The sequence below is a fragment of the Mirounga angustirostris genome, unplaced genomic scaffold, assembly GCF_029215605.1.
Source record: "Mirounga angustirostris isolate CCGP_5_RB_7025 unplaced genomic scaffold, mMirAng1.0.hap1 SCAF_4, whole genome shotgun sequence".
Classification (NCBI taxonomy): domain Eukaryota; kingdom Metazoa; phylum Chordata; class Mammalia; order Carnivora; family Phocidae; genus Mirounga; species Mirounga angustirostris.
In genome coordinates this window covers 31,987,034-32,010,585 of record NW_026991712.1, presented here as the reverse complement: position 1 = coordinate 32,010,585, position 23,552 = coordinate 31,987,034, and the positions used below count along the sequence as shown (strand labels likewise).

At 36.7% G+C, this 23,552-nt stretch overlaps 1 protein-coding gene across 5 annotated transcripts in view; it reads left to right on the top strand.

Moving 5' to 3' along the window:
• The window catches only part of ZFPM2 (zinc finger protein, FOG family member 2), a 459,697-nt gene that overhangs the window by 282,964 nt on the left and 153,181 nt on the right, over positions 1-23,552 (top strand). For all 5 annotated transcript variants that reach the window (XM_054512514.2, XM_045896074.3, XM_064587997.1 and 2 more), the window contains one exon: positions 18,130-18,241. In XM_054512514.2, coding sequence (XP_054368489.1) covers positions 18,130-18,241 — 112 coding nt within the window. The remainder of the gene's footprint in view (positions 1-18,129; positions 18,242-23,552) is intronic.

The following is a 23,552-nucleotide window of genomic DNA, read 5'->3' as shown; positions in this document are numbered from 1 at the left end:
ATCCAACACCCTAAGGGGACTACAGCCTCTGGGTTGAGAAACACCGGTGAAGGTGAAAAATGTATTTTGAGTTCCAAATGGTGCATTTTTCAAATGAACTTTCAGAGTCCATTTGTAACTAGGACTCCCTGTATTTAATCATTTCACACTAATTTTTCCCTGGTTTGAATTAAGAATGTCTCCAGCACAGTCATCTAACATTTCCAACATAATAATGTCATTCCAACAATACTGAAAAATAAAACAAGATTGTTGACAGAAAAACAAGCTATAAATATTTGCTTAGAGTATGGAAGAATTTTTCAAATGTCTAATAATATATTGAGACTTGGCTCTTTATTAGAAAGTCTGTGAACTTTCCTTCTCCTATGCTCTCCTTCTACAGGGTCACTATATATTTAAATTGTGTGTCTGTAACATTTTAGCACGTGAACCAGGATATAGTCAAAAAGACCGATGTTCCAAGAAGCTGAAATGAAGAAGATAATTTTCATTCCTGGGGAAATAGTGGAATGTTGAAGAAGGATCATTTTCTTAGCCTTTTTCTGAATTCACGGGGGAATCCTATACTGTCACCCACTTGGCAGAATTGCCATCCGTCACCGTCTCAAAACTCCTTCATCCGTATCCAAGTCACTTTTGCAGTTACTTCTCTTAATTCTTCAGCCAACCCACTGATCGCCTTGGGAAGTTTTTATGCCGACCCTCCCACTCAATCCGTGCACCTTTTCCTCTCCATAATACAAAATGAAAAATCTTGCAGGCATTTGCAAAATGTCTGCTCTTTTATAATCTTTACGAAGTTCAGGATTGCCATCATGCATAGTAGGCCACCAGTTCATGCCTGTGGATTGTTGGTTTGACCGAAATAGAGTTAAATTGATGTCAGGCCTACTTCTCATAAGTAGTCCCCCTTATCCTCATTTTGCTTTCCATGGCTGTAGTTACCCACAGTCGACTGAGGGCCAAAAGCAGATGAAACTCCTTCTGACGTAATGTTGGAGGGTCAGTAATAGCCTAATGCTACGTCACAGGGCCCGGGTCATTCCCCTCACTTCATCTCCCCCACATGGGCATTTTTGTCATCTCACGTCATTGCAAGAAGAAGGCCGAGTGCAGTACACTAAGCTATTTTGAGAGAGAGCGCACATTCACATAACTTTTATTACAGTATGGTGTTTATAATTCTGTTTTATCATTTGTTATTGTTATTGATCTCTTACTGTGCCTAATTTATTAATTAAACTTCATTATAATTGTATATGTGGGAAAAAAACATACATAGGGTTCAGTACTATCCTCAGTTTCAGGCATCCATTGAGGGTCTTGGAATGTATCCCTTAAGGATAAGTGGATGTGGGGGAGAACTACTGCATTTACTTAAAATTCATGTGCCGACCAAAATTATGCAAATGAAATTGCATAATTAATTTGAGATTTCCCACTGGTTGTTCAGTTGTCAGCACAAGCAAATGATGACTGAGGTCAGGAATGATGTTGCCCTCCTCCACAGTTTTCTATGTGAGCAAAGTAAACCATGGTGGAAAGGGTGTGTGTGGTGGGGAGTGGGTAGGGAAGGATAGAAAGGGAAAGGAAGAGTAAAGAAGGAATGGGGAAACAAAAGAGCACTGGACAAGATGATTATAGGCAGCATGGATAATTATTATTGGAGTAAGTGTCAAACATTGGAGATCAAAGCTGATGAATTTTAAGTATATTAGAACTTTGGGTAAAGAAAATAATAAATATGGTGCTAAGAAAAATCAGTGAAAAAATGACTTTGAAAAAGAATAGTGAATGGGTTCTCTGAATTTTGATGGGCAGGAGGGGTAAGAAATAAAACTAAAAGATGGAAGGAGCTCCAGATAGCTTTGGTGGACATCTGTTTTGTCTCATTGATGAAGAATCCACACTTTTGAAGGCATCCTTGGCCTCTGATCCTGTGCATAGCCTAGGTCCCCATAGAATCCCTCAATTTTGAGGCTTACCCACACTCCGATTTGGGTATTCAGTTTAAGGCTCTGTTAAGAGGAATGTGGAGAACTTGGCTAACTTCCAGAGCAGAGCAGTAAAAATAGTACCGTGAGAAAAGATTAAGGTTCCAGAATATCAAATCATCTTGCCCAAAAAATAGAAGGCTAATACATGATGTAAGTGCTTTCAAGGTTGAAGAGATATTACCCTTCAACTGGAATTCCACCTTCATTTCGGAAAACTGAAAGCAAGTGATTTTGCATTACAACTGGACACGTTCAGGTTAGACCTTCTTAGGGTTAGACTTTTGGAACCTAGTAGTTTGCCAAAAAAACAAAATTCCCCACTTGTTACTAATTATCTCCAACACACCTTTTAGTTATTTCACTTGTTTTTATTAGCCAATCACAGATCATTATATTTTTCCGAACAATTCCAGGGGCATGCATTATTTTATTAAACAATATCAGAAGTCCAAGATGTTACCTTATTATTATTTCTGTTTCTAAGCCTGGATACTTTAAATGTAAGCATCCCGAAGTGCTTGCTCCCTATGTTTTGAAATACTCTATTGCTTTTCTTTGATTCTAACTTGTTCATGTGGAATTTCCTAAGAGGGAAACAGTGCTGGTTCATTAGTTATTTTCTCAAGTTTGTAAATTGCATGCGAAAAACTTTCACTAAGAGTCACCCCTCCTTAAAATCTTAGTCATATTTTGTCTTCTGCAACAGTATACCTAAAATAGCTGAGAAATTCTGATGCCTTTTCTTTGTTTACTGATTTTAAGATCATTATGCATACTCTAATGCATAATTATAATTATGCATTCATGATGTTACTTGTGCTGGCTTAACTCAGAAATAGTGTGAAGCAGCTAATCTCGAAGCTACAGGCTGTTTCCCATCACTTAGATTCTGATCAGAGCTGTTTGTTGAGTCTTATTGGAACGCGGACTCTATGTGCACCAGTCCCACGGCTGGACCCTTCGTTTTATCATTAGTTTCGCTCCCTGCCTTTTCTTTTTCTCTCCAAATTTGTGCTTTTAAGACAGGAAAACTACAAGATAATTTGGTTTTGTTGCATATGTGTAGTCTATTCACAGCAATTAAATGAGAGGGATCTCTAAAATTATCCATTTTATTTATAATCCACATTTAGTATTATATGTCATAAAAACAGACATAGTGCCATTTCTCATGCTTGAGATTTTACTATCAACCGGCTTTATCACTGAGTTTACTTCAGTGTCGTTTAAACTGGTCTAGTGCAAAACTACCAACCTTTCTTCCATATGTTATAGAATAGTGTGAGTTTGGCCAAAAATGAAGTTGGGGTCTGTGTATCTTAACCCATTGTGCCCTTATCAATGATTGCAAAGTATTCATGCATGCATATGGTAGAAAGGATGCTATCTACAACACTGTAAAGATAGTAACATTAAACACACACACACACACACACACACACAAACTAGACCCTTGGTTATTAGAAACTGAAATTTGGATTAGTCTGTAATAGCACAACGTGGAAATACACACAGTTTCAAGAGATACGGAGGACAGAGCCATAAATAAGGCATTTTGCTCTGCATAAGTCAGGGGGTAGAGCAAACTCTATTTGTGCTTGTAGTTTAACCTTTCCTTTCTTGCAGACTTGAATTAGGGAAAATCCACTTCACTGTGAATTAATGACGTTGTTTTGTGATTCTCAAATGTAATGGGAGTGGAGCCCCACCAAAGAGTATGCTTGGAAGTATGTGTATTTGTTGAAGGGACTCTGTCTCTGTTTCTAGGGGATGGGGCACCATTGTGTCAATTTTTTAATATACTTATAGCCACTGTGCTTATTTAAATTTCTGAATATTAAAGGACACCACGAGTGTGTTTTAAGACTTTGTTCCAGTGCATGGTATTAGAAAAATGTGCACTACTTAAAATTTTTGAACTAGCTCAGAAATGCCTAATTTAGAGTCCAAGGCAGGGGAATGGCATAATTAGGAGCTCAACAACCAGAGCCTTTTCAAATTATTTCCCAGATGCCCTACAAGCAAATCTTTAGACCTTGTAGGTACTAGTAAAAAGGATAGGCAGAAAATTTGGAGTAATATCAACAGAACAAATTATTTTATAACCAGTATGTAGAGCTTTTCATCATACAGGGTAAGACTTTATTCAAGTAACCTTAAGTCGCCATGAAAATCTTTTCATTCTGTTGCTAGTGGTGTGGTCGTCTCCCCACTAACCAATTTATTGAGTAGTTAAAAAGTCAAAAGATTGGTCAGAATAGTAAAATCTCTTACATATGTATAGTATGCTATATTGATCGTTCTGTTGATATCTGGACAGAGTAAATTAAATAGGCATAAGACTTTTCATAGATATTTAGCTGTTTCTTAAGTTTTTCCCCATTTCCCCAAGTCCATATACATAATAATTATAAATGAACACTTAACTGTTTGTCAGGTATCAATGTAAATGATTTATAAGTATTAATTTATCTCACATCACATCAGCCCCATGAGGTATTATTATTCTCATTTTACAGATGAGGAAACTGATACACAGAGAAGTAGAGTTTACTGACCGAGATCACACCATAGATGAGTAGCGAAGGTTGGATTTACACGTAAGCAGTCTGACTCTAGGACCCACGCTTTTAGCCACTGTGTTAACTGCCTGTCTGTTAAGTCTGTAGTATATGAACTGAGTAGGTTCCTGCTTCTTTTCCTCATGGTGCTTATCACATTGAAGAAAAATATTGTAGGTCATAAACAATATTTGAATTACAACTGAACTCTTTAGTTTCAGACACACTGATTCAAAAGAACTACGTTTTTTTCCATCTCTGCTCTGTTTCTACCCAGTGCTTTTTATTGAGGCTCCTTTTAAACTTCCCAGTTTATTTTGAACTTCTGTTGGCAGGTGAAACAGCTCTGATTATGTTTTGTTCAGTCTGCCTGTGAGCAACCCAGTTTAAGCTGGGGAACATGCTAACTAAACCCAAACTGGGATATTTCTTTAAGTGGAGACTCCCCGCCCTCTCCCCAAAGACCCCCATCAAGGAGCCAAGACTATATGATGCAGTTTAAGTTCCTTAAGTGGGTGCATCCAGAGATTCTGAAGAGTGGAATTGACCAGTCAGGCATGGCGGCCTTTCGCCCAGAGTGTACATTGATGCCTCACTGTGAAGGATGGTGTTGAGGCTCTATTCTGTCTGTTGACCAGTTGGGTATGTAGAGAATCTATTATTCATTTGTTCTTGTGTGATCAGTGCTGAACTGAGTGAATTTTAGCCTAAAGACACTTTGGATTTCATCATGAATTCTGCTTATGATTGGAAAAGTTTATATAGGCTATGTTTTATCCTAAGCTATAAACATTTCTACAGGTATAAAAAATGCTTGTAGTCACAAAAATAAAAATCTTAAAAGCATTGCCTATTTTTCAATGTCTTTAATATCACTAAGTAGGCTATGTTCAGTTCTGTTCCTCTTATACCCACTTGATGCCTGATATTGATATTTAGTGTCTCAGCTAGACTTTTAAGACCCAAAACTGTGCAAATGTGAGAAATAATTCACTATAAACCTATAAATTTCACAGCTCGGAAAACCCTGAAGGTTATTAATGAGGCACCATGCAATTAGCTTATACAAAGTGCAGCTAGGAATCATGCATAATGTAAAACAGAAACTGCTAACCACTGACTCATGGAAGATCATTTAAGCTAGTTTTCATGGACATGAAGAATTGATATTTAACACAATTCCTAAGAAGATTCTTTTTGCTTTAACACCGTGGAAAGAATTTAGTTTCTTACAGATTTGCTAAGAGAAAAAGAGAAAACAGTTCATGGTTAAGGCAGTTTCCAGCAATGTGAATTTGAACAAGTTGTTTAATATTTTAGAATCTCAGTTTTTACCTTTACAAAATGGACATAACAGTGAAATTGTGAAAATTAATTCAACAAGTAGTGTAGCACCTAGAATTTTAGCACATAGTTAATGCTTAATGAAATGTTATAAATCATGTATTAGGGAAATGTGTCACTCTTCCACCCAGCTAAAATTCTTGTTTTACTGGGAATTCTGCATTTTGATGGAAACAAATTTCTTTAGTAGGAGTATTAGAAACATAAGCCAAACACTTGCATAGAATAACATACCTGTTACAGCTTTAAGCTCATTACATACATTAACTCATTTAATCCTCAAAATAATCCTATGACATAAATACTTTCATTATACTTGTTTCAGAGATGAAGAAACAGAGTAGTTAAGTAACTTGCCCTAGGTCATACAGCTACTGGATGGAGATGTGGTGCAGGCTTAGTCAGCTTGACACCAAAGTACAAGTTTTAAAATTTGACTATTAATAAAGCATATTAAGTGTGATAATGTGTATGCACTTAAGATAGTATATACATAATTTATCTTGGCTACATTTCATAAAATATTTCCATTTTTGAAATATTTTTTAATTTTATCTTTGATATACTTATTAGTAATAATAATTAAATGGATATATAGTAAACTGATGTTGACAGAAGTAGAAGTGCATGGCTTAAACTAAGCTATAAATAAGAAAGATTTATAATTGGGTTTTAGATATAACTACTAAAAATATAAGCTATATTTTATAGATTTTCAGTGTATATTGGATAAAGCCTCAGTATTTTTAAATTCAGAATTAAAGTGTAATCCTAAATTGTCATGAAGATCCCTTAAGATGAGTCTGTTAACCACTTCTCATCTATTACCATGCTGTCATTTGGTCATGGACCATCAAATATGCATTGAGATTTCCAAATGTATCAGTCATATACTTGACATATCATGAACCTGATTATAAATATTGTTTTAAATAATCTATGTGTATGTCATTTAAGCATTTTTATTATCAATACATTGTGAGCATCTAGAGGAGGTGTAACATATCTTTCATCATTCTATTCTTAAGAGTTTTATATGTAGTAGATAATTTAATAAATGTTTATTGAATGAATAATGAATATACTCAATTTCTAGTAAAGTAAAAAGTGATTATTTTAAAAGCAGAATAACCTAAATTAGTCTCTCAAAATAGAAATGGCATGGAGATATCCAAAAATAATGCTGATCAGTCATTACTAGTTAGAATGTTTATACATAAAGTTACATTTTTTATGTGGCAAAAACCACATCTTGGGGTGCCTGGATGGCTCAGTCATTAAGCGTCTGCCTTCAGCTCAGGTCATGATCCCAGGGTCCTGGAATCAAGCCCCGCATCGGGCTCCCTGCTCTGCCGGAAGCCTGCTTCTCCCTCTCCCACTCCCCCTGCTTGTGTTCCCTCTCTCACTGTGTCTCTCTGTCAAATAAATAAATAAAATCTTTAAAAAAAAAACAAAACACATCTGGACAATGTAAACCAACTTGGTCCGACCTTTAATATCATACAGATGCAGCTAAATGCAGAATTTAACCCCTGGTATTTGCACTCAACCATTAAGTTTTTATAGATGTGTTACTTTGTCATGTTAAGGTTATTTAGATAGTCTCTCTAGGGGTGCCTGGGCGGCTCAGTCGGTTAAGCATCCAACTCTTGGTTTTGATTCAGGTCATGATCTCAGGGTCCTGGGATCGAGCCCCGCATTGGGCTCCATGCTCAGCGGGGAGTCTGCTTGAGGATTCTCTCCCTATCCCTCTCCCCAACCCCCGCCCCACTCACCTGATCTCTCTCTCAAATAAATAATAAATCTTTAAAAAAATATTCTTCCTAACATACACGTTGATACTTTTATTCATATTTCTATTCCTTTTGTAAAGAATATGGTTTGAGAAGTTTGTCCAGGGTCAGTATTAATAAAGGTTTATCTCATTTGGTTCTGATTTCATACCATGCTCCTTTAGTTGCCCCACACCCACAGGTATATTGAACAAAGGCCCCCTGGATTGGGAGCATATAGAGGTGAACCTGTCTCATTGGTCAGAGTCCTCTTCTGCTTGTTTTTCCCCATGGAAAGCAAGGCAGCTTGCATCCGGAAGGGAAGGCCACTCCCAGTGACTGGGCACTTGGCTTTTATTCCCTGGAAGTACAGAATTAGTAGAGTCCTTCTGCATCTGTTGATTTGGAAAAAAAATACTGAAAACTACTCTCGTGGTCAGAGTCTTACTTTAGATACTTAATTTAAGTGTTTGCAATATTCTTGTTATTAAAATGTCTCACAGATTAGATAAGCTTTGTTCTACTACTCTGTAGCACCTTCACACTTCTGCCAGTTAGACTGCCAAGCTTTGAAGCTTTTGCACCCAACTTTCAATAACTTGTCTCATAAAAATCTGCTTTCCCAAAAGGTGCTATATTTATCACAGTACCTACTGTATGGTTTAACAATGCCATCATTTTTCTTTTTTCTCTTTGGAGGGAGACACCTCTCTCGTTCCTGTTCTTCCATTTTTACCATAGACTGTTACCATAAGTTTCAAATATCAGGTATATTTTAAGTTCCAGATATAGGGGAGTTCTTAATAATGTATGGTTACAGACAAAAATAAAGGTACATATCATGAAAACAAAACATGTAATGTTTTGGGGAAAAGAAAAACCCTTTGCATTTGGTTTTAAAATTTACTATATTGTTAATACCAGGATTGCCCTTTTTTCTTTGGAGGGGAAGGGCTGATACTAAGATTGGCTCAAATGTAATAAAGAGACAGTTTAAAAGGTGTCCAAAAGATTCATTACATACTGCAATAGATTAATTCATGAGGGACAGACATATCTCAGTATCTGAGGATGACTTTGTGCAGGATAGAGCTTTTTCTTTCTTCCACCGAATGCCTTTGGGGTAAATCTCAAAAAGAGACTGCTGAATAGAATTGACCACTATTTTTTTTTTTTTATGTGTAAATAGGTCATCGATAGTTGAATGTGTGTATATACATCTGTTACCCGCTCTGTATAATTCTTCATACTAACATTTTTATTTTGACCACACCACTTTCTCTGACCGCACCATTTTCCTTGTATTAATATCCCAAGGTAAAGTAAATTAGATGGCTTTATTAACTGCTTGAGCAATAAAAAAAAAATAAATAAATAATAGCATTTCCTTAAGATAGTGTAAGCCCAGCGTGTTGAATTTTCATATATATCTTCTCCACACTCAAGATTTGAGTTTAGACTTGACAAAAATTCTATGGTAGAAAACCTTATGATATTATTGTCAAGCTGTAAGGACACTGGAGATCATCTTACAAAGGAGAAAGATGAGACCCTGAGAGGTTAAGTGATTGGCCCCAGGTCACACAGCTGGGATCATGGCTTTCCGGGTCCCTGAATCCCGCCACAGGTTTATGTGAGGAGGGATACCCCAGAGCAATTTACTTTTTCCTTCCCAAGGCTTCGGTGCTGACGACACTCTTTTGCACATTGCACTAGGTGCAAGCCCAGAAATTCTGCCAGGAGCAAAACAACACTCCTTAAACACTCTGTGACTTTCAGAACTGTATAAAATAAAAGGTTGAAGTTAATGGTTGCCAGCTTTCAGGGAGTAGTTCCTCTTTGGAGCCAAATATATGTGGAGAACAGATGAGACTGTGGGAGTGAGTTGGCAAAAGGGAAAGAGAAATGAATCTCTTCTTTTTTTGAAAATGAAAGTATAAATAAATATCTGGGTAACTTGGATGTTTATTATTCATTTAGAGAGTCTTCCCACTTGAAAAATGAAATATCTGTATCTTTAATATGAGGATTCTTGAATAATAATTTTATATTATATTTCTAACGATCATGAAATAATCTTTTTTTTTTTTTGGAAGCAAAGAGATTATTTTAATGACCTGGATATATGGAACTATTTGTGTTCACGTTCTTAAAAGATCATTATTTCTTATACTGAAATTCCTGTATTTAAGAGTGACTCATGTTGCAATAATGGGTTTCCATAATTTTGAGAACTCAAAGCAAATATACCTCAGAGATAATGATTATTTAAATTTTTGGTTCATAGAGATAAAACAGTCTTTGACATAAGGAGTATGGATATAGGAGCCAAGAATTCTATCATTTTATTTCACACTCATTTTGTTTTTGAAAAGTCTCTTATCGTGTTTGAGATCCCACAGTGATCTTAAAGACGCTTGTTAGCAGAAGCTCTCTGGGATTTCACTCTCATGCTGTCCTTAAGGGATATTTTGTAGAATTGTGCTCAAGAGAAACACTATTCTAATGAAACCTTCCTGGGATTTTCATTCATAAATCTGTTCTGTGCCTAATGGTATAGTGTAGTGGTCCTTGTTAGAGCACATTACTGATGCCTTTCCAATTTAGACTTCTCACGTTTTTTCCAATTTAAGAGTATTCTTAATTTATTTGAACTTGAGTTTGAAAATGTATCTAGCGCATCAGTTTTTTTCAAGCAATGGAAATTTGATAATCTTTTACTAAGTTGAGTTTTGTTGTTTCTTTAACAATTACTGTAGGTAAAATACTTGGTATGAGTTTGGAAGTTCCTGAAGTTACTTCTTCAATTTTAAATTTTTTTAAGTTTGTATTTATTTATTCATTTAAGTAATATGTACACCCAGTGTGGGGCTCAAACTCAGACCCCAAGATCAAGAGCTTCATGCTCTTCCAGCAGAGCCAGTCAGGCACCCTGGAAGTTACCTCTTTAAATCTGTTTGTACATCTCTGTGTTTTTGTCTCTCTGTCTCTCTCTCTCTCTCTCTATTTCTCTCGTTTTTAGACACAATAAACAAAAGGAGGATGGCAACTCTCACCCAAGATACATCCCAATGTAGTTCAGTGGCCATTTCATTCTTTTTTAAGTATAAGCACATGACTTTAATGGAAACACATGATACACCTAGTCATATCTGAATGATGTCTGGCATTCATTAGACATGGAGAATATTTAGGTGTTATTGTTAGAACCTGCTTTTATATCATCACATAGGTAATGTTGACCCTGCAAGACCACATGGAATAGAGTTATTCTGTTTCTGTAATTTAAAGTGTCCTCTATTCTTGGAATGAAAAAAAAATTCTTGGCCTCCAAAGCATCAAGCTCAAACATTTCACATGGTGTCCTATATAACTTTTTTTTATTATGTTATGTTAATCACCATACATTACATCATTAGTTTTTGATGTAGTGTTCCATGATTCATTGTTTGCATATAACACCCAGTGCTCCTATATAACTTTTTAAAGGATGTTTACTAAAAAACACAGTTTTATTAGGTGGAAATCATCATACTAAATGTTATCTTTTTTTTTTTAGATTTTATTTCCTGATTTTTTTTAAGATTCTCCACCCAGTGTGGGGCTCGAACTCACAAAACCTGTGATCAAGAGTCGCATGCTCTGCCAACAGACCCCGCCAAGTGCCCCCATACTAAAAGTTTTATAGTTCCAGTCGGGTCAGTAATGTTGAGACTATATGCCATGCGTAGAATTACTGAAAACTTGTACAGAGCCTTGAGTTATATTACTTGACATTTCTCCCCACTTTTGGTAGTCCAAGATTTTAAGTTATTTTGCACCCATAGGATAGGCTGTTGGTGAAGGGAATTTTTAAATTCAAGCTCACTGTCACCAGAGACTTCACACAGCTAAAGGGAGAGTGATACAATGTTTTCGTGACTGTCAGATTGTGTTTGAATTTAATTCCAGTATGGAGAACTACTTGGATATATTAACTGAAACTTTTACTGTGTAGTAAAGTACAAGGTCAAATCACATACAGTACCATTTTTTTCATTTAGATGTAGACAATAATTCAGTTGGGGGAGAGTGTCCATTTTTCTGGTTCTAACTATATAAATCTAATGTCTACAGTAATTTGGAAAATTTTCTATGCCTACTATCAAATATATTTTTATAGCTGAGAGAATAGAAACAGCGATGAATTGTTAAAACAGCTATGAATTTTGCCAAATAGGCTTCAAGCCCTCTTCACCTATTGCCCAGTTAAGGAATCAACATCCTGAGAGCATTTTTATCAGCATCAAACTACCTCTCATGGCATTGGCTTGAGATTCTCTAGTGAGATTTTGTTATATTTCCTCAACTAAAGTCAGTGGAGGCCAATTTTTCCATCAAGGGACTCTTCTAGCTCTTTTAAAAGGCTGTAAAGTCAGGCTCTTCTCATAGGTCAGATTTTCCTAAGACTTCTAGCTCTTCCTAAGCCTCATTTTGGAAATCCTCAACAAATATTTCCAGCAAAATTTGGAATCCCTAAGACAGCATTATGTCACCAGTTTCTTGGGTTAGAATTATCCTCTGTGCTTTACCTTTGGGCTGTCTACTTTTATCTCCATTAACCTTTTGGCTTGAGTATAAACATTTATTGAAGGCAACCTCCTTTGTCGGTCCAGTAACTCCAAAGGTTAGTGAGAAGTGGATGCTAGTTTGACCTCTTTTATCCACATTAGATGATTCTAATTATTCCTAAGAAATGACACTTTTGACCCATTTTGTCCTTGTCAAGTTTGTCTAGTTGTGGGCTGTCGAAGCATGAAACTCTGGGTTCAAACAGTGTCCAGGAGTGCACATTTTTCTAACTTAGAATGCGGAGCCTCAAAAGTGCACACTCTTTCTTTTTCTTTTTAAAACATGCCGGTTTAACTGAAACTCAGGGCTCCTGTTATGTCCCTTGAATTGATTTATTCCTGAAAGAGACCACCTAGATATGAAGTGCAAACTTTAACCTGTAAAAACCCATGGGTTATTGAATACAGGAAAAAAGAAAAAAAAAAAAAAAAACCCTTTACATAAGTGAGGATAAGCTAGGTTTTGCTGAGGTTGCAAGCAACTCTAATATCACAGCAACATTTTACATAAAGAAAGAAGTTTATTTCCTTATCACGCTACGTGGCCATTATGATTCCTGGGGCTTCCTCCTTACATGGTTCCATGATCACTTCAGCAAAAGCAAGGCATGATGGTGAGTCCATTGGCTCTTACAACTTCTCTGTGGAAGTGATTGTTCAATTGTATTGGTCCAGTGAGGTCATAGGCCATCCCTAACTTGAACAGAGATCTGGAAAGCAGAGAGCTGGGAACAACGGATCAGTCGCACTAGTGACTACTACCAGGTTTAAATTGGATACTTAAGAGTTTTTGTCTTGACTTTTATGCAAATAGCGACAAACATGATCAGCACCTGAGAAATAGTAAGGATTCAGTAAATGTTTTTGGACATTTTTAATTCATTTATTCATGTAGCTATTCAGCAGATTTTGGCATGCATCTGCAGTGCACTAAACACCATGCTGGTTGCTTTATAAGACTTTCCTTGAGATAGAAATGATTTGGCAGATGTGTGTTCGGAAATTCAGGACATTCGAGTTTAAGTGGTTTTCCGGTCACAGAGTCTGCCCATAGCACGTAGTAGGATTCAAACCGAGGCCATCTGACTCCAAGAACAGTAATGTCCTTTTGGTTCCATCCCAACTGTAAGGTCGATGGTAAATCATGAAACGTTTTAAATACTTAATTGTAGGAGCGGAAATTATTACAATCACCACTATGTATGTTCTTGTACTTGAAGACAAGAACATTAAGCATATCTAATGACTGTGGAATGACAATGTAGATTTTTTGTTATTCCAACAAAGAAGAAGCTGTTTCACACTTTTGAGTACTTTTGATAAGAACTTAAAGTCTTTTTTTTTTTAAACTGTAAGTCAGTAAACCCACATGCCTTTTGTATTCATTTTCTATTGCTGCTGAAACAGATTACCACAAATTTAGTGGCTTAAAACAACACAAATTTATTATCAGTTCTGTAGATCGGATCCAGTATGGGATCTCATTAGACTAAAATCAAGATGTCAGCAGGATGCTTTCCTTTCTGGAGGTTCTAGGGGAGAATACCTTTCCCACCATTTGAGCTGGTGGCAGAATTCAGTTCCTTGAGGTTGCAGAACGGAGGTCCCTGTTTCCTTGCTTCCTGTAACTGAGAGTCATCCCAGTTTCCAGACACTGTAGTGTTCCTTATTTTATAGTCTCAGTATGCCATCTTCAAAGACACCAAAGGCAGTGGAATCCTTTTCATATGGAATCCCTTTGATCCTCTGTTTTGCCTCTCTCTTCTATGTGTTAGATGGGGCCTATCCAGATAATCCAGGATACTCTCACCATTTCACGGTCCTAAACTTTAATCACATCTTTAAAATCCCTTTTCCCAAGTAAGGTAATATATTCCCAGTTTCCAGGGAATTGGGGCATGGACACTGTTTCTCTGTCTATCACAACTTTTATATCCACTCTCTTCCCGACATATTGTGCCAACTATATCCTCTGTAGGAAGCTAATAAACATCTTGGCCTTACTTTCTTTATTTGTGAAATTAGGGAATGAAACTCACTGAACTTCAAAGTTGCTTCCAGCTCTTAAAATTCTAGACTTGTGTGAGTCCTTGTGATAGAGACATGGGAAAGTAAACCTAATGATCAATGTGGATATTATTGTTATTTTCTATTCATGGATTTTGCTGGAGTGTAGATTTCATATAATCCTGGATAACTCCTTCCTTCTCACACTTGGTAATCTTCTTTGAAGTCAGTCAATCTCTACAAAAGTTGTCTTCTTCAGAAAGAAATTGACTTACCTCCTCAAAACTGTAATAACTGGTCCCTTGAGATTTTTTATCTACTTATTATTTACTTTACAGCTTGGGTATAGCTTTCAGCAAGTCTTTGCTACATTTTTGCTTTTGCTTTATTGGTTTAGAGGAAAAGAAATTGTTTTTTCCTTCGATTCAGTTTCTTAATAAGTCAGATTCTACCTATGCCCAGGTGTAATAAAGATTTCCAAGGTTTTAAAACACATGATACCTAACTTACTTCTAAGGAAATATACTAATTAACTATTTTTATTTGTACCATAAAATTAATTCCTTCAAATCCTAATTTACTTATGTACTAAATGGAGAAAATGTTAATACCTAAGTCCTAGAGTTAAAAAATCAAAAAAGGTAATTGAGGAGAAGTACAATACCCAACATTTAGTGCTCAATAGATATAAACCACCAATATTGTTCTAACCATAGTAGTAGTAGGTGTGGAGGTGAACAAGTCATCCCAGTTTGCCCAGGAATTTCCGGTTGAAGTGCTGAAAATCCAGCATCCTGGGAGACCCTTCAATCCCAGGAAAGCCCAGATGGTTGGTCACCCCAGGAATGGTAGTGTCTGGAAACAAAGCTAGACATAAAAATAGCGTCCTCCTTCTACCAGCTATTAGACCTAAAAGAAATTATTAATCTTTGAGTTGCAGGGTTTTTTGGTGGTTGTCTTTTTTTTTTTAATCTGAGAATGGACATCAGGACTAAATAAGTCAGGGAAGTGTCTAAGAAAATCCCTGCACAAGTTGCATACGTGGTAGCACCCTTATTCTTCCTGGTTAAGCAGTCTTAACTGATTTCCTTTGCCAAGAAATTCAAGCATAAAGGGTTTTGCCTGGTATGAAAAGATCCTTCAAAATATGCTTCTCACCTGCCCTTCCAGACAAATTGCTGTTATGTTTCTTCCACTTATCAATAATAATAATAATGATTATAATGATGATAACTAATGCATATCTAGTGCTTTCTACGTACCAAGAACAGCTCTAACGACTTTGTAAGTAGTTAAAACCAAAGAGTCCCAGAAAGACTCACTATTTCCTGTACTTATGACTCTCTTATAAACTGCTCAGATTTTGCCCATTCTATACCACCAATTGCAAATTCTCCGTTTATCCTTTAAGATCTTGTCTGAATGTTACCTTCTCTTTATCTTCCCAGAATCCACACAACAGAAGTTTCTCTCTTGCCCTGCATTAATCCCAAAACAATTTACACATGACTTTGCACTCCTTACCATGCTACTTTTTGCATTATATTAAACTTTTTCTTATGTATCCATATCTTTCACCAAAAAAGATGTCCTCACATTCCTAGCACCAAACACAGGACCACGGTGGAGGTGGTTTGTATGTTCATAAATGATGGAAGATTATAGTTTCAGCAAAATCAATTGATTTGCTCTACACTAAAAGATTCCCTAAAGAATTTAAGTGATCAATATCTATTTTTCATATTATCTGTGGAAAATTGTAAGAGCTGATTTACTGTGTAGAAATCTATGTCGCTTTAAGAACTATGGAGTATAAAGATTAAATAAAAGGCATGTCTTTCCCATGAAATAACAGTACAGTAGAAATGGGGGAGGTGCCTTTTGTTGAATTCTGTTCTTTAAAACCAGAAGAGAGAAGCTGTTAGCAATAAGACCACAAAATCTCCTACATCCGGTTTTATCGAAATGGTGCACTCTCTCCTGTGACTTCTTCTGCCTACTGCTTGGAGACCTGCTGACCCTGATCTGTGGATTTACCAGTTTCTCTGGTAGAAAGAGAAGCAGACATATGCATAATTAAGACCTAATATTTAAATGGATATGGGTCATTATCATTTCAGATTGAAGAAGCTTGCTTGTCTGCAATTCTGTTTTCAAACGGAAATAAAAATGGTCACTCAGACTAATAACCATAAAGATAACTTGATAACATTTTTGCCTGTATTATTAAAAAAACGATATAATATAAAATTACTTCTTTCCTCTAGGATTTTCACATAACCATCCTGCAAGACTGTTCTTTCAGGGACAATTTCTATAGTTTGTTACTAGAGAAGTTTCTCTGAACGTGTAAAGCACCAGATAGATGTTTGCCAAATATTAAGATATGTAGTTGAAAAATTAAGAATTTAAAATGAATCAAAGTATGAATATAAAAAAAATTACTATGCTAATATTTCTCACCATTGATCTGGTTTACCATCTCTTTTAATATTTGAAATATTTTTTCAGATTTCTTTTTTTTTTTAATTTATCCATTATGGTTGATTTTTTCATTAAACAGTATATTTCATGGTAGTTTACCTCTTATAATATAATTGATACTTCAAGAAATGGGTTAACATTCATCTTATGCCTAGTTGTCAGTATGGGTTTGCAGCTAACAATAGATCCGTGTCTCAGACGTTATCATTGTTGTCATTCAGCGGGTGAAATGGGTTTTCCAGGTTCCTGAGGGATTTGAAATGACCAGATTACATGGAACTCCTCAAGTGAATACTTATTAATGCCAATTTGGGAAATTTGCAGCAAAGTCCCAGAATGAGCTGAGATCTCTTTGGCAGGATCATATCTAGGTGAAGATTCAGTTCAAAAATTACCTTGAGACCCTTGCATTGTAGTCTGTGTTGTGGTTTTGTGATATTTGATATACAGACATGGTCTGATGGATGATAAAAGTCTGAATGCCAGTTCACTGTGACTCATCGGGAAACAACAGTCTTGCTAAAGCTCACTTGTTTCCTCCCCAGTTTATTTCCTGCCATGTTTAACGTAATTAAAGACAAATAATTTGGATGCCAAACAGCCTAAAATGATGAACCTTTTGAGCCTTATATTTAAAACGTACAACTGGAAATACTTTGTTAGAACTAGGGCAAATGTCTCCCCGCTTTCTGTGCTTCTCAGAGCGAGGGACGTCATGCTTTAGTTGCTCTGCATCTGAATTTATTCACAAGTCCTCTTTTATAGTCTTTCTGGAGACAATGTATGGTGAATCATTAGCATTATTATTATTTCAGTTACCCTGAGACTACATATCCACACTTAGCAGAGGGGGTTGGGTAGATTTCATTATTCATTCGAAATAAATTCCTGCTCTAATATAAATGTTGCTCAGGATAGAGCTTTGAAATGGATCCTGATTCTTTAAATTCTTTCCTGTCTGTTTCAGGAAATAGTGAGATCCTGTTGATAGTAAAGTACAATGTGTCTAAAGTTCACTTCTAAACACCCTGCTCTTTGCAATGAAAGTCATCTGCATTCTCTTTATAATTCAGAGCCGCAAGAGATCTGTCTAATCTTGGAGATCTGATCCAGTATCATTTAGGAAAAAAAAAATCCTTGATAATAATTCTACCATTCAGATTAGTGAAAGCAGTAAATCCTTACAGCTTCTGTCGTCTTAAAAAGATATTATGAGACAGGGGAATAAGGACTTGGATTATGGTTTGGGAGATTTAGTTGTTTGTAAAAATAAAATGATTAGTACAGTTATTATTCAAGTTTTTAATCAATGAAAGCAAATGGCATCTGTTTGTTATCATTCTTTCCACAGAAGACAAAGGCTCAGGTCCCCATGGTGCTGACGGCTGGTCCCAAGTGGCTACTGGATGTGACTTGGCAAGGAGTGGAAGACAACCAAAACAACTGCATTGTGTACAGCAAAGGTAAATGCAGGATCATTTCCCTCTCCCTTGGCAAGTTGTGGAACCCGAGCAAGGCAGGACCCCACCAAGTGCGCTGTAATGGGAACGCAAAGGGAAATGCGATCCTCTCTCTTCCTTTTTCTCAAGAATCTCTCTAACCTGTGTTTCCAGCAAAGCGTCCTGGGCTTTTCCTGTACAATATAAGACAGAAAGTGTTATACCATTAATGACTTAGCACTGCGCACACTTCCCGAACCCTGTATTTGAGTGGTGTGACTGGGACCTTCCTTGCTTTGGGCTTTATTGATAGCCAGTTTGATGAAACCCCAGGTTCCTCCCTCTTAGACATTACAGAAAGTAAATTCCTTTTGCAGTTTAGCAGTTCATGTCCAGGTACATGCTCCAGGCGGCGCTGCATTCCAGCCTCTTTCTTGAAATCACTCATGATGAGGATAGCTGAAAGTGAAACCATTGCAAAGACAGAGAATTCTTCCCCATGGTGATTTCTGAAAGGCAGGGGGCAAACGGGGAAAGAGGAAGCCGATGGCTTGCAGAGCTTTACCTTTGATTTGCTCAGTGTGACATCAGCCTAGACCCGTCATCTAGCTACACACCCTGGCTACAAAAGAGCCGAAGGTCCGTGATAGCACTTCCAGACGCAGGCCCCTCTTCATGTGTGGTGTGGTTTGGGGCACTTTTCTCCATATTCAAGTTATGGGCCCCAGCTCTGTACTCTTACGGTGAAATCCCTAATCGTGCCTCTTCGTAAATATTGCAAAACCTTGGGCTTCTCATGTTTAATTTCTTTTAGCTTTCTTTTTTAACCAAACAGACCTACTGAGATCAAAGATTTATTTGTACATGAACCTAGAAACCATAAAAGCATACAAGGGAACAAGCAAATAAGCACCCCTATCAATATATTAACATATAAAACACTAATCATAACATCAAAGACTCTTAAAAACTTGCTAGAAACAATTACAACTTGTTCCTATAATCATTACAATTTGTACACTTATAAGAGGATTGCCTTTAAACTACCATAAGCCTTTGAAAGTTGAAACACCGGAAAGAGGGAATTTGCAAGCTAAAAAAACAATCTGCACACCAGGATCTGATTATATTCTTTTTCCTTCTATAATTGCTGGTCCCAAACCCACTCATTTTTCTAACCTGAAATACCTGTGGTAAGCTGGTGGGAGCTTTTAGATAGAAGGGAAGTGTGATTTTCCCAGGATGTGTCAATATGATATATCAAAGTGGAAGGAAATGGTATAGTGAACCAGTTTACCAGTGCCCACATTCAGAATGCAGAAATACAAAAGAGGCCTTGGAATGTAGGATTAATTACGAGGAATAAATTTTTGTTGTACAGTGTCTTATCTCCATGATGGCAATATAATATGGAGGAACCAAGAGAATAGCTGTTCTCTTGTCATAATCCAAATCCATTGCATTTTTAAATCAGCCATTCTTTTGGGAGCCATGATTGTTGTATTGTTATATATAAGGAAAGAAATATGGCAAAATTGCAATTCCATGTTCAGTGGAGTACTTTAACTTGAACATGTTTATGTGTTTGGATTATGGTTGGCTGTATGTTAGGTCTTTTGGCAATAGACAATTTAAAGTAATTTTTGGAAGGTTACTAATAAATTAACTCATAAAGCATGCATTGAGCCCAACTACGAGCTAGCCTTGTACATGGATACTAATAGCCGCCATTACTAAGCACCGCTGAATCCTCTCCATGGTACTTCTGTCCCAGATTGTATGTGTTTCTCTCATTGTTCTTCATCACCTTGTTTTACGATCATTATTATATGGGTTCAAAAAAGAGTAAAAAAGCTAAAAGTTAGAAAAAAAGAAAAAAAGGTTAAAAAGTTAGCTATTAACTTTCAGCAAAAGAAAAAGTAACAGGTTAGCTATCATTGCCTGCCTTTCTGATCTAATCTATAGTTACCAAGGGCAAGAACGAGGTCTCAGTCACCTTCCTATCCTTGGTCTGGTATGCTGCCTGTACAAAAAAAGCACTAAATAAATATTGATTGGCTGACCAGATAAACAAAGGCGTGGTTGCCAGAAACTGGAATAGGCATTTCACATACTCGAATGATGAACCATATGCATTATGGCTATTTAATGGTTCTTAACCTACAAAAGGTAATTTGATATTGTGCAACTTAAGAACTATTGGTATTGCGGTTCAAACAGCAGAGACTGCAATAACTAGTGTATAGGTATTATTTCATTTTATCTTCATTGAATACCTCCTATGAGGTAATTAATATACTACTCCATTTTACAAAAGGTGAAATTGGAGTTAGGTGGGTTAAGTAATTTGCCATGGTCACATAGCTAGTAAGCGGTGGGAGTTGGGCTCAAACATGCATTTGTCTAACTTAGGGTCTGAGTTATACATATTAGAATAATTTCTCCCCACATTAGGCTTTCAAACAGCTCAATGACATGGGTAGTGTGTTTTTTATTTTGCATAGTTTGCCATTATGACTCAGAAAGGTAGTATGGCTGTTCTTCGTCATGGAGAGCTAATAATGGAGCCAAATTTGAATCTGGGTCATTCCAAACCCTATATCCTTGTACTGTGGGACTCTGATTTCCCCCTGCGATTATTATATGATTAGTAAATTCTTCCAAATCACTTGGGTATTTATGCCTGGAAATCACAAAGAGTATATATTATGGTATGGCACTCCCCAAATGCACTATACAGAATCCCAAGTTCATTTAAAAAAGAGCCCTGTGACCTAATATAGCCTATCACGGCCCCTTTTGAAAGCTCACAATGCCTGCTGGCATTAATACTCTGAGCAGTTCTATAGTAAAACACCTGTTTGACCATATGTTATATATTTTTTTTTTTCTCCTTTCAAATGGACACCCATTGGAATTAGTGTTCTGGGTAACACACTTAGAAAAACTCTCCTGTAAATTTTATTCTGATCTCCTAGATGGGCTTCAGAAGTCTGATACTAATTCCTGCTATTCAGATTGCCTTTGGAGGGAAGGGATAGCTCACCAAGACTATGTCTCAAAGTTCTATGAATACCTTAATATGCTGTGATTGTACTAGGGATCGTTTGAGTCATGGAAAATATGACCCAAGGAAGCACTCCTATCAGGACCCCATGGATTCTGAGTTTGCAGTTTTCATAGGCTTACAGATATGATAAGGCTCCTTAAAGCAAAAGAGTTGTGTAGTTGGAAGGTTTTGGTGATTTAGATTTAATAAGTATTGACTTGGACATCCATAATTTTCATTTTCATAATATGTATGTTATTTATTATTTGGGACTGTTTTCAAGTGATAGAAATCCAAAAGAAATTGGCTTATCCAAAAAAAAAAAAAGAGAGAGTGTGTGTCTGTGCGTGTGTGTGTGTGTGTGTGTTGGTAGGGGTGTGTAGTAGGGGTGTCATAAGACTGAAAGTACAAGGATATTCTGGATTTCAGGAACAGCTTAATCCAGTTGCTCAAACTTTGTCCCCAGACTGTCTCTGTTTTCTGCCCCTTCTTTCTTTTGTGGGTTTCATTTTCAGAAACATTCTCCTCAGGGTGTGGGAAGCTCTAGTCTTATTCCACCAGCACAGACATTCCAATGAAAACAGCTTTTCTGGGTTTTGATTAGGGCACATCACATACCAGTCTTTTTTTTTTTTTTTTAAGATTTTATTTTTATTATTTGACAGAGAGAGAATGAGAGAGAGAGAGAGAGCACATGAGAGGGGGGAGGGGCAGAGGGAGAAGCAGACTCCCTGCTGAGCAGGGAGCCTGATGCGGGACTCGATCCCGGGACTCCAGGATCATGACCTGAGCCGAAGGCAGTCGCTTAACCAACTGAGCCACCCAGGCGCCCCACATACCAGTCTTTGATCCAGACGAGATTGGGCACGTTCAGGGTGGTATGATTGTAGACCAGTCTTTGATCCAATTAATCACAGTGACTCTCCTTGGCAGACTACAATCATCCTTAGAGTAGAATCAACCCCACATGAGCCACTGAGATAGAAAAGAAATCATTCCCCAAATGAAACCAAAGTGCTGCTGATGGATACAAAGGGATAGTTGCTTGATGGGCTAACTTCATGCACTTAGAGGCAACACATTATTCCTAATGTCTAAGAAACACTCGCCGAAGATGACAAATAAATTCCTGATGCCAAAATTGCATTTCCTTATTTTATTTTCTAGCTAAGAACCTAAATTACTTATGACTTCTATGCCGGAGTCATTATTATAGGACCTGGCTATCTGAGAACATATCTGTACCTATTTACAAATAAAAATGTAAAATGCTTATGTGTAGCATTTTTTCAATGCCCTGTGAAATTTTTGATATCATTTTCTTATGGTGTGTTAGATAGGCCACTTAATGTGTAACTATTCCCATTTAAGAGGCATACTTTCTTCTTAAAGTATTATTAAATGTGAGCTAATAGCAAAATTAAATATAACTATAGTTTTCATTACCAGTGTGTCCATCAAATAATTATTATAAAATTATATTATATCAGTGCTATGTGACAGGCTGCCATCATCTTGTTTTATCAAAGTAAAAAAGTATAGTATTTGGCATTAATATTGTAATCTGATGTACTTTTTCCCTGCCTCAACTACCCCCTGTCATTCCAGAAAGTAATTAGCTCATCCAGACATTGATGGACCAGACTTGTTGGGTCATCTGTTTTTTTGCCATTATTCTCAACAGACTCCAGATAATTCTAATTTACTTATCTCCAATGGAAAAAGGCTGGAAAGCCCCGTGCTGAAGTTAAAGGGAGGATGCTGGGGGGTAGGATTAGCAAGGCCTGCCCACTAACTCCTAAAATCTGCTAATGCCTATTGAGCATCGGAGATTGACTTTTCTTCTCTATATACCAGTGTTCTTTACCTTATAGTGTTTGCACACTACGGTGAACTTTCTCACATATTAAAGGTAAATCGGTTACTTCAAGTTGTTTTTGTTTTTGTTTTTGAGTACTCAGAATTAAGCCTTGAACTTGTGGATTTGTTCATTCAGTTCATTTAAAATAAGGGATAATTGAGGTTTTTGTGGAGTTGTCATTTCAGAGTAGACACGTTCTCTAGGTATCAAGACTAAGAGAATAAACACTGTCAATCGAAAGGATGAAAAAGTATCAGTTAACCCTCACTCCCACCTTAACCACAGATTTGTTTTTATGTGAAAGCACAGTATCATTGTAAAAAAAACTGTTGTAGTATGTGACTTTGGGCAAATCACGTATGCTATAAATCTTGATTTCCTCAGCTGTGAAAATGGAATAGCCATGGCTATGTTGCAGAATTTTT